Source organism: Ceratotherium simum, chromosome 2, assembly GCF_057802395.1.
Source record: "Ceratotherium simum simum isolate JZ-2026a chromosome 2, ASM5780239v1, whole genome shotgun sequence".
In the NCBI taxonomy this organism is placed as follows: domain Eukaryota; kingdom Metazoa; phylum Chordata; class Mammalia; order Perissodactyla; family Rhinocerotidae; genus Ceratotherium; species Ceratotherium simum.
This window is the reverse complement of record NC_141901.1, coordinates 15,483,357-15,495,604: the sequence shown is the minus strand read 5'-3', so window position 1 is coordinate 15,495,604 and position 12,248 is coordinate 15,483,357. Positions and strand designations below refer to the sequence as shown.

The 12,248-nt window shown below is 35.0% G+C and overlaps 1 protein-coding gene across 5 annotated transcripts in view; it reads right to left on the bottom strand.

Annotated features, from left to right (window-relative positions):
* The window catches only part of CEP350 (centrosomal protein 350), a 161,656-nt gene that overhangs the window by 32,953 nt on the left and 116,455 nt on the right, over window positions 1-12,248 (bottom strand). For all 5 annotated transcript variants that reach the window (XM_087438615.1, XM_087438610.1, XM_087438599.1 and 2 more), the window contains 4 exons: window positions 11,330-11,541; window positions 8,652-8,796; window positions 3,008-3,168; window positions 162-298 (listed from right to left, as the gene is read on the bottom strand). In XM_087438615.1, the coding sequence (XP_087294741.1) occupies window positions 162-298; window positions 3,008-3,168; window positions 8,652-8,796; window positions 11,330-11,541 (655 nt within the window). The remainder of the gene's footprint in view (window positions 1-161; window positions 299-3,007; window positions 3,169-8,651; window positions 8,797-11,329; window positions 11,542-12,248) is intronic.

The window sequence follows — 12,248 nt, the reverse complement described above, 5'->3', positions numbered from 1 at the left end:
GATATCATACATAACAATTTTACTAGTGAAACTGAAAATATAAACCAATATTTTTACTTCTACAATTTCACAGTTACTTAAAAGATAGCTTCTACTAAAAATCTTTCCTTACTCTTTTCTCAAACAAGGCAAAAGATAGATAAGTTATCAAAAATTTCTACCTGTGTAGTGGAAGGGGCTTGATCTTGGGTTTTTCAGAAGCTGAGGAGAGTGTTTTAATCTGAGGCTTGGCTGTTGGTGATGTTTCCAAATCTCGGCTAAGCTCGGCTTCAGTTTTCTTAATGAATTCATCATATGTCTAAGTTTAGAAAAATCAGAGGAGTCACTATATAGAATTTTTAAAAACTATTTTAAATTATAAAATAGTATATTATAGTAAAATATCAAACAGTGAAGAAGATATAAAAATCTTTCTCCCAGCATCAGTCTCCAGAACTCTAGAAACAGTTACTACTTAATATATTGTATATACAATCCTTCTTGAAATAATCTATGCATAAGCAAGATATATAATTGTAACCCTAATATCAATTAGGAAATGATAAAGTCTCCATCTACAGAAGTTTAATACTTATGAAGCAGTAATTCAGGCCCTGCCACATTAAAAAACTTCTTTAGCTGATTATATAATTATTCTTTAAAGGGTATCCTAATACTGTCATACTATTTTTAAGAAGTTTAGCCATTACACTGAGTTTCAATGGCAGTAAGCTTCTTAAGGGGTAAGCACTCAGGAATACAAATCCTGAAGAGAGAGAAGGGTATGGTTGGGAGTAGGAAAGCTCAGAATTGCAAAAAATGTTTTCTAGTTATTAGCCGATCTGTAAACAAAACTTCACTAATTTATAACTCTAATTTGTATGAAATCTAAGGGAAGCCCTCCATCTATTATAACTCTCTTTAGTTTTCTGGGCTAAAATCCCTACTTTTACAACTCTCACCATCCATGTTACCTTTCTCTGAATTCTCAAAGTTTTGACAAAGTAATTTCTGCTATTAAACATATACTACAGCTATACGGTCTAGCTAGCTAGGCATGTATGAGGACTATGACTTCCCAGATCTGAAAGCTATACTTCTATGAATGTAGTTCATCTATTAAATCTGTGATCAAATAAAATCCAGAAGTTTTTTTTTTTTAACATGAACTACTATGTATTATATATTTCTTCGTCACATACTATAATTTTAAAACCTAAATACAGAACTTTCTTTTGTCTTCATTTAAACTATTTAATAAAATGTTGAATGAGATGGATCCTTAAGGCACTTCTCTAGAGATCTTTCTGGCTGACATATCCATTAATGAACAATTTTTGAGCAATGCTATTCAATCTAATAGTAATTCATTTAGCTTTCAATGGCTCCTCATTACCTACAGTACTGCTTTTAAATCCTGGGCCCCACCCTAGACTAACTAAATCAGAATCTCTGGGAGTGAGCCTGGATATTTGTATTTTTCAAAAAGCTCTTCAGTTAATTCTAATGTGTAGTCAGGTTGAAGATTACCAAACTCATCAGTCTGATTTCTAAGGTCCTGAACATAATCTTTATTTTTAAATTTTATTTCCCCACTACCTTCCAACATGAATTTCCCAGTATGGCCATTGTATCTTAACCACTTTTCTACTTCTAAACATCTGTGCAGGTTACAATGCCTGTTCCCATCTCTGTATTGTGTACCTGTGGAAATGTCTACTTTCTCTAGATCTGTTACCAGACTTATTTTCTATGTGGAAGATAATGCAGTATAATGATCAGAGCACAGAATTTGGAATTAGAGCCAGATTAAAATCCTAGCTTTACCACATATGAGCTGTGTGTCCCCTGATATCATAAATCTCACTCAAACTCAGTTTCCCTCTCTGTAAAACAGGGATAGTAATATCCACTTTGTTTCTTTGATGATAAAATGAAAAATACATGTAATTAGCAGAGTTCCTGGCACATAAATAGGCACTTGAATTATTTGATGGTTAAATTAATAAATGTAGAAGGATCACATGTTTGGTGTTATCACAAGGATAATTAAAAGGAAAGAAATTTTGGCTAAACATAACAAAGAGCTTTCTAATACTTAAGAGCACCTAGGCTCCAACAATGAAACCAACTGCCTTGAAAATCTGAAATTTCCTACTACTGGAAGTGTTGGGTAAAAGTGGAATGATCTTCTCTGGTGATGCCATGAGAAGGGATTCTTGTGATGAGTAGGAAGTTCAGACCGATTCTATAATGAATGTGGTGTTTTAGGAACACTAAGCCGGCAGAATGTACATAAGCAATAGGGAAGCAACTAGAGGCAGGTACATTTAAGAGGCTATGCAGACAGTACAGGCAACGGGTCATAAAGGTCCCAAACAGCTTGATGGTAGTAGAAACGGAAAGGGAAGAGCAAGGAACTTTATAAAAAAAAGAATCAATGGGATCTGGTCACTGAATAAATAGGAGAAAACAGAATGAGGAAGATATCAAAACCAGGTTTCCAGTCTGGGGTAGAATAAGGGAAGGCTGCTAGAGCTTGGGAGAAAAGTCAAGTTCAGAGTTACCCTTTAGGAGCCATCCAAATAGTACAAAGAGTCGTACTAATAAAGCTGTGTGGTATGAAACATCATTCTGTTAAAAATTAAAAAAAAAAAAGGCAGTAACAATTCCAATAGCTAGAATTATTTATGTAACGGTTCTTTGCTTAAGAGGGCATGGATATCAATCTTTCTTTCATAGGCCTAATCTTTCTTATTTAGAAAAAAGCTTTATTTTAATACTTTATTTTAATATTTACTTTAATACTTGATATTATAATATTTAATATTTTAATTCAATATTTAATGTTTTAAATAAGAGTTTGTTTAGATAGCCTCAGAATTTTTTTTAAGACTTAGGATAAAATGTGGCACCAAACTAATATTGAAAAATCCCAATCCATTACTTTATTAACAACATTAAAAACATTTTAGGCTTCACATATACATTAGCCTTGATATTAAACCCCTTTCCTCATATGTCTAACCTCTAACTGTTTGATCAGACTGGCTTCTTGGGCTTTCAGTCTTTCCTTTTGCCTTTTCTTCTGTTCCTTCTTCAACTGGTCCACAACTGATTTTCTTTTCCGCAACTCATCCTTCAGGGCTCTGATTCTACCTTCAATGTCACTCTGGTCAGACGTAGTTTCTGAAAGAGATACAAAATCTTTTATTTAATTTTAACTTAAGAATAAAGTTAGGGCTGGCCCCGTGGCTTAGTGGTTAAGTGCGTGCGCTCCGCTCCTGGGGGCCAGGGTTCGGATCCCGGGCTTGCACCGATGCACCGCTTCTCCGGCCATGGTGAGGCCATGTCCCCGATACAGCAACTAGAAGGATGTGCAACTACAACATACAACTATCTGCTGGGGCTTTGGGGAAAAAAAGGAGGAGGATTGGCAGTGGATGTTAGATCAGAGCCAGTCTTCCTCAGCAAAAAGAGGAGGATTAGCATGGATGTTAGCTCAGGGCTGATGTTCCTCACAAAAGAAAAAAAAAAAGAATAAAGTTAATTCCTTAACTATTAATGAAAAGCAGCAATGTAATCCTCATTTTAATAAAGTCAATCTAACACTTAAAATTAAGAAATTTCAGCTTCTGAAAAAAAATTTATTTGTGATTTGCATTCCTCCTTTCCCCTAAATCTCTATTTGGGGGGGAGGGGTCCTATTTATTTTCACTTTCTAATTGTACTATTTGAAATTGAAAATAAATCTCAAGGCACCCTGTCTTGGTAAGATAAGTAACTGAAAGTTGAAAAACTTTCAGGTTAGTGAAATTTGGACATTCTGTAAGGAATTATTTCCTGGTGACAGGATAATCATATTTAACTCTCCTTCCTCTTAGTTATTAATAGATAATTTAATAGTTTTTACATCATATTAAAATCAAACTGGAATTTTACCATTTTAAACTGATTGTGAGTCATCAGCTAATGTCCTAATACCACATAAAAGGAGAAATTATAAGAAATATACTCTGCTGTAACCCTTAGAAGCTCTTTGTTTTTATTTTTTTTTATTTACTTTTTTATTTTTTGTGTGTGTGAGGAAGACCAGCTCTGAGCTAACATCTATTGTCAATCCTCCTCCTTTTTTTTCCCCCCAAAAGCCCCAGTAGATAGTTGTATGTCATAGTTGCACATCATTCTAGTTGCTGTATGTGGGACGCGGCCTCAGCATGGCAGTTGTATGTCATAGTTGCACATCATTCTAGTTGCTGTATGTGGGACGCGGCCTCAGCATGGCTGAAGAAGCAGTGTGTCGGTGCGGGCCCGGGATCCCAACCCGGACCGCCAGTAGCGGAGCGCGCACACTTAACCGCTAAGCCACGGGGCCGGCCCTGGAAGCTCTTAAAATATTTAAAATACCAGAAACGAAGCTAGTTAAATCTTATTTTCTTCCCAACAGTTCATATACACATATGAACACAAAATAGACGTCCAGCCACAGAAAAACATCACGAGAAAGACGTTTCATTCTAATAAGTTTCACACACATGCTATGAAAATAGGTATCATTTAAAGATACTGCTTATTTCGCTACACGTGGAAATTTCACAGAATAAAAATGACTGCTCCTCACATCTCCTCTTTGAATCACACAATGGTGTCAATTCCACACGCTAATGTTGAAGGACACATTTAACAGTTTTACAATAGAAATACTATTGTATACAAATCTAAAGACTACAACATTACATCATAAATAACCAGCTTTTTTTAGGTACTTCAGATTAAATTACGTAAGATCTAGTTACCAGAATTTATTTAAATGCAAAAAGATTATAGTCTTTTTTTGTAGTGTGATCCAAATATCTGGATTAGAAATAATTAAATCTAAGTTCCTGTCACTTCTATGTCACTGACTTATGGTATACTAGGAAAGTTACACTCATCTTCTACCAGTAGTGGCACCATAATGACCACTTAGCATGGGCAAAAAAGCTCACTATTTATTGGTCAACACTCATAAAATAAAGTAATAATGAAGGCCATTTTCAACTCTGGATTGATTACTAGTAATTAGTCAGGTGTCTGACCCTTACTGATTTCTAGAATTGGTGTGAAGATTAAATAAGGTATGTAAAGCATGTAGCAGAGTACCTGGACTACTATAAGCTCAATAAATGGTGGTAGTATTAATACTCACATAAAATAGACACTTTTATGTAGCCACATTTTAGGTAATGTATCTTTTGGTTTAAAACTAAAAAACGTGGTGGTTAGGAAAGTGCAAGTGAATATCTCCCTCATGTTTTCTTTTAATTTCTGAAGAAAACAATCAATTGGTTTCAAGGTAAAAAGGTTCTGAACCCTTAGTGGTAGGCTTTATAGAGATTCGACTGATGATTCCAGTACAATCCATCGATGACTGGGGGTAGGATTGTAGGCTGAGCTAAAAATTATAATCTTTCTAAAATGAAGTATAAACTCATACTTTTGCATCTTCTAAAGCTGTGTATTCTTTTAGCTTGATAAGCTGTATGTACTTTCAAAACTCGAGACATTACTTTGATAAAATTTTATAGGCGACCACTACACTCCTACAGACTTACTTTCAACTTTGCCAAAAAAAAGTGATTATTTTAAACTAATATATTTTAAAAACTGAATAAGCTAGCAGTGACTTTTCTAATAAAAATATCTTTACCATCTATAGTTGTGAAGATTTAATAGCAGCTGATGAGAAAGAGAGTTTTTAGATGAAAGACCTTGGGAAATGTGCATATTTTTAAGTACTAAAGAAACCAAAAGGGTACAAATGAAGAGTAATTAGAGACTAAATAAAAGTCTATGAGAGAGAATGGGAATACATTATATATCTGCCAAAATCTAGTATTACTGCATAGTATTTATCATCAATAACATTTAAGAGAATCTCTAGAAATTGTTTTTTTACCCAAGCAACTCTCTATATAGATATATTGTCTTTGTGGAATTCTCTCCTACGGGGTTTTTTGAAAGGTAGGGGAGAGGAGAGGTGGCAGGTAAATGCTACTTTAGTTTGTTGAAACACGTTAAGACAGAATAACCTGATAGACAGAATAACTTAATCAAAAAATGAAGTTTCTGCGGGGCTGGGCCCGTGGCGTAGCAGTTAAGTGTGTGCGCTCCGCTGCTGGCGGCCCAGGTTCGGATACCGTGCGCGTACCGAGGCACCACTTGTCAGGCCATGCTGTGGCGCTGTCCCATATAAAGTGGAGGAAGATAGGCACAGATGTTAGCCCAGGGCCAGTCTTCCTCAGCAAAAAGAGGAGGATCAACATGCATGTTAGCTCAGGGCTGATCTTCCTCACAAAAAGAAAAAAAAAAATGAAGTTTCTGATTATTTGACACATGCTGACTATATTAATTTGGTTGATAACAAACTCGCCAACACTTAAGTGAGAAAGGTATCATATAACCCCACTACATTAAAATTTACCACTTCCATAAGTATTACATATAATGATGTCATCATGAATAGGTAGATTGCATCTATAGCTTAGAAATCTCAGACCTATTCTTCTAAAACTATTCTTACTTGAATATGTTTTATCAGTAAAACAATATCTTATAAATATCATCATTAATCCTTAGTCTATAACTCATGCAAGGATAGTTAAGACATTATTCCATTGCTACAAACGAAAAAGATTATCCAATATGGGAAAGAAACTTGAAGAAAGTCACCAGTAAGTAATGGAGCCAAGATAAGAATTCATGTTTCCAAGTATCAAATTTATGTCTACTGACATGTTACTCTGCTGGCAGTGACTTTTCACCAGAGTACATGAAAGCAAATATAGAAAAATATTAATAACTTTCAACAAATATGATAGACAACACTCTTCAACTGGCTTGACCCAGTAATTCCATTTCTAAGAATTTATTCCTACTGAAATATTCAACAAGAATATATATATATGAAGATGTTCAATACAGCATTATTTGCAATTTTGAAAATTTTGAGAAAATCTAAATGACCATCACAAGGGAAATGGTTAAATAAATTATGGTATATCTACTCTATTAAATATTATGCAGTTATTCAAAGAAGAAGGGAGGATATATAAAAACAGGTGTGGGAAAATCCCATGATTTACTATTGTCTGAAACATTGGAAATAAAGAAGGTATAGAACAGGATCAAATACCCAAAAAAAATTTTTTTTTCCACTTTTCCTTTACTAAATGTCTACTCTCAAAAGAAAACTAAGGGCCAGCCCAGTGGCGTAGTGGTTAAGTTTGTGTGCTCTGCTTTGGCGGCCCAGGGTTTGTGGGATTGGATCCCGGGTACAGACCTATGTACCGCTCATCAAGCCACGCTGTGGCAGCATCCGATATGTAAAATGGAGGAAGATGGGCACAGATGTTAGCTCAGGGCTGGTCTCCCTCAGCAAAAAGAGGAAGATTGGCAACGGATATTAGCTCAGGGCCAATCTTCCTCACGAAAGAGAAAGAAAGAAAGAAAGAAAGGAAGGAAGGGAAGGGAGGGGAGGGAGGGAGGGAGGGAGGAAGGAAGGAAGGAAGGAAGGAAACTAAAAATGAGCTCAAAAGGCATACACTCAATATGGTATAAATCTTCCTCAGAATCCTACATGAACTGAGCATTGTCTATCTAGATATGCTTCCCAAGATCAAAACTCCTTGAAGTCTTTTAGAGTAGAGGCTGTTTATTCTTTAATAATCTCTATACTACAGAAATTTATAGTAGGGGGGCCAGCCCTGTGGCTTAGCGGTTAAGTGCGCACGCTCCGCTACTGGTGGCCTGGGTTGGGATCCTGGGCGCGCACTGACGCACTGCTTGTCGGGCCATGCTGAGGCGGTGTCCCACATACAGCAACTAGAAGGATGTGCAGCTATGACACATAACTATCTACTGGGGCTTTGGGGAAAAAAAGGAGGAGGATTGGTAATAGATGTTAGCTCAGGGCCGGTATTCCTCAGCAAAAAGAGGAGGATTAGCACGGATATTAGCTCAGGGCTGATCTTCCTCACAAAAAAAAAAAAAAAAAAAAAAAAAGGAAAGAAATTTATAGTAGGATACAGGTTATGGGGAAACAGATAACGCTCCCCACTGCCATTTGCAGTCTATTCTCTACTCTTCCTCCTTCGAGACTTATGCTATCCTGTTCTACCACCTCCTCTCTCTCCTCATGGTCATCATTAATTCATTCAAGACACTTTTAATAAATAGCCACTATGTACAAAGCAAAGTACCTGCTAGGTCCTGGTGCTACAACTGCTAACAAAACATAGACTCTCCTTCCCAGAAGTCTATATTCTAGTAGGGGAGACCTGCTGGGTAAAATTTGGTTACAACTTACGTGCTGGCTGGTATAACAAGTTGAAGCACAGAGCGCTATGGGAACAGACAGGCAGTGCCTGACACACAGAAAAAAATTCAACAAATATCTTATGAATAAATGATTGTCCATTAACACCTGACCAGTTTGTCACATTTTGTATAATTAGGGATATAATTAATTATCAATGAAAAGCAAAGAATTATGCAATTTAATCTTGGCAAGAAAAAAGCCTTTATAAATGCAACAAAGGATAACACTATACTAGCATGTGGTTAGACAAAGCTTATTAAAGAGGAATTCAAATATAGTACAAAGAAAACAAACTCCTCATTATTAGTCTTACCTGACTGTGTCATAGATAATGACTCGTCTGACCAACTATAACAGTTCTGATGGGACTTGACAGGTAGACGACACTGCCCTCCAGTCCTCTGACCTCCTTTGCTGGACTCCTGCTTTGACAAAGATGTGCAGCTTTTGGGAGGTGACTGTTCAAACAGAAAACCAAATGGGAACTGTTTTGTCATACAGCTGTAAAATTCTATCTAAAATTCAAGATACTAACCAGCTGAAGATAATATTTACAAAGAGTTTTAAATAACTCTATGACAAAGTGAAAAAAGTTTACCAATTACATAAATATAAGACCTCAATTTTTTTAAAGGTATAGAAAAAAGTTATTAAAAAGTATGCTTTTAAAGATTGTTCATAATAAACTAGGAGTGGCTATTATATAAGTGATATTTACCCTCTTATTCTTTTTAATTTTAAAAACACTAAATAGGGAGGTGCAGATATCTCTTTGACAGTGATTTCGTTTCCTTCGAATATATACCCACAAGTAGAACTGCTGGATCATATGGTAATGCTTCATCGACGGATGAATGTACAAAGAAAATGTGTGTATGTGTATATATATACACTATTCAGCCATAAAAAAGGAAATCCTATCATTTACGACAACATGGATGGAACCTGAGGTCATTATGCTAAGTGAAGCAAGTCAGAAAGAGAAAGACGAATACTATAAGGTCTCACTTATAAGTGGAATGTTAAAAAAAAACTTATGAAAAAAGAGATCAGATTTGTGGTTACCAGAGGTGGGGGTGGAGGGCAAGGGAACTGGGTGAAGATAGTCAAAAGGTACAAACTTCCAGTTATAAGATAAATAAGTACTGGGGAGGTAATGTACAACATGGTGACTACGGTTAACACTGCTATGTGGTATATTTGAAAGTTGCTAAAAGAGTAGAGCCTAAAAGTTGTCATCACAAGAAAAAAATTTTTTTGGTAACTGTATGAGGTGATGGATATTAACTAAACGTATTGTGGCAATCAATTCACAATATATGTATGTGAAGTCATGCTATACGCCTTAAACTTATGCAGTGCTGTATGTCAATTATATCTCAATAAAACTAAAAAGAAATTTGTTTAATACTAAACAAGTACTACTTTTATGGGAAGGAAGGAAGAAGGGAGGGAAAGAGCAAGGGAATAAAATAGAGCGTAAGAAGACTGCCCATAACAGATTATTATAAAGGACATAATTTCTACCCCGACGTCACGTGGAAGTGAGAATGCCTGACTTGGTTTCTGGCTATCATCACTTCCTATCCCTGTGACTTTGGGCAAGCTTCCTAACCTGGTAAGCTTCAGAGTGGGGCTTCAAACAGTATCTGTAGAATTGTTGTGAGGATAATCCACAAATTTGTTGTGAGGATAATCCACAAAAGGCATTTAGCATACTACTTGGCACTTGGTAAGCAAGCACTCAATAAATATTAGTTTTTACTATAAAAACCACTTTAAGACATTAGTTTTGATTTCCTTGATATATTTTCTTGTGAGGGAAAAAAACCTAATTTTTAGCATTTGATCAGATGATGGCTATCCTGAACCTCAATAACGATGCTAGGTAGAATCTAATCAATTTATAGGAAGTAATAAAATAATAAGATTGTGTCAAAATGAGTAGTTTGGTTGTAAATTCCTAGAAGGTAGGAATCACGCTATAAGTAAATTATCTATACAAAAAGCCTATTATCACATAATAACTAAGAAATCGCTAATGTAATTTAATTAGAAGCTTTTTATAATCTAAAAACTCTGTTTTCAAGTTTGTGCACAAAGCATTGGAATATTTTGCAACATAACATGGAGTAGCCTCTCCATTGGATAAAAAATATTTTTCCTCCAAATCCTTCATGTGCTGTTAACACACATAAATCTGACTGATTTTTCAATAGGGGAACTACAATTCCTTCTTCACATCCACAATAAAAATGAAGATTCTAACAAAGGATATTCCATTCTGAATTTAGGTGAAGTCCTTTTTTTAAACACAGAGAGGTCTTAACAAACCTTGTGTTCACTTAATATTTAATATTGTTATGCTAATCCCTTTATATACTTTATAAAATGAAATTAAAAAGAAAAACAGTTAAGTTCTGAGCTTAAGTTTTTACCAGATAGTTTTTTTCTTTTAATGAAGTATAGAATTAAGGACAATGTGGAAAACCCTCTTATTGTAATAGTGACTATTATTCTAATTTAGAATCAATAACCATTTCAGATCCGCCTTAAAGAAATAAAACCATTACTTTTATTCTGATTATGAGTTATAGAGCAGTGATTATAACTAAATTATAGAAAAGGCACACTGGTATCATATAAGGTCTTGTTTCTATTATATGATAAAACACAGATTTTAATAAGAACTTGTGCTGTTCCCACATACTATCTTTATTAAAGTAAACTTTAGAAGTTCCTATCCCCCCAACATTAATAGACTTAATAGCATATAACTTTATAACTGCCACTAAAGCTATAATTCATATATTTATAAATCTTTAAGAATCAATAAAAAGCTTTATTTCTATTCAAATGTCATATACTATATGGGTGACAGTATGGGTGACAATGTTGTCATCAACAGCAAGAATATAGTTGTCAATAATATACCTCTTAGACAGGTTTTTTTCTAAAGAAGTTTTAAGATATAAATATACATTAACTTACATGTTTACTAGGAGAGGTAGAAGATTCCAGTTCTTGTGAAAAAACCATTTCTTCAGTAAGTATACTGTGATCTGAACTCCCTGGCTGCTCCTGAACTAAAGACTCAGATGGTATATATTCAACAGCAGGACTGCCCAATTCTTCTGGAACAGAGCTTTCACTGTGTAGATGAGAGTAGGAAGGTACTGGAGATTCTGCTTCACTCGCTATTTCTAGAAAGAGAGGGTGAAAACAAGAAAAAGTATACAATGTTGGTCAAGGGAAATGTTGGTCAAGGGAAATGTTCAACTATTACACTTTCCATTTGTTTTTAGCATAATTTCACTAGTTGCATTTAGATATAATTTTTTAATCTCATAAATTAATGAATCACATTTACTTCAAAGTCTGTTAGTCTAAGAATTTTGGCTGACGCAAACTGAGAGAAAATATGATAATGATAACGACTGACAACTTAAGCGGTGGTGAATATGCAGAGCAATTACAACTCATATATTTGTTCAGGAGTGGAAACTGGTCCAACCACTTTGGAAAACAATTTAGTAGTACTTGGAAAAGAAGAAAACACTCTATGATTTAGCAATTCCACTTCTAGGTATACATCTTAGAGAAATCTTGTATATATGCAGCAGGAGACATGTACATGGTCATTAGCAGGATTGTTATAATAGTCAAAAACTGGAAGAAACATAAATGTCTACTGATAGTAAAATGAATAAATTGTGGCATATTTATACAAAGAAATGCTACATAGCAATAAAAATTAATGAACTAGAGCTGCATGCATCAATGGAGATACGAATTTTTATTTAGCACTTTCAGAATTTCTAGTACTGTCTCGCCTCTGGAATTTCAGTCCATTGCGGCCTTTGCTCTTTCCAGGAAAACAGAAATATGTTTGACACTAAATAGAAAATTC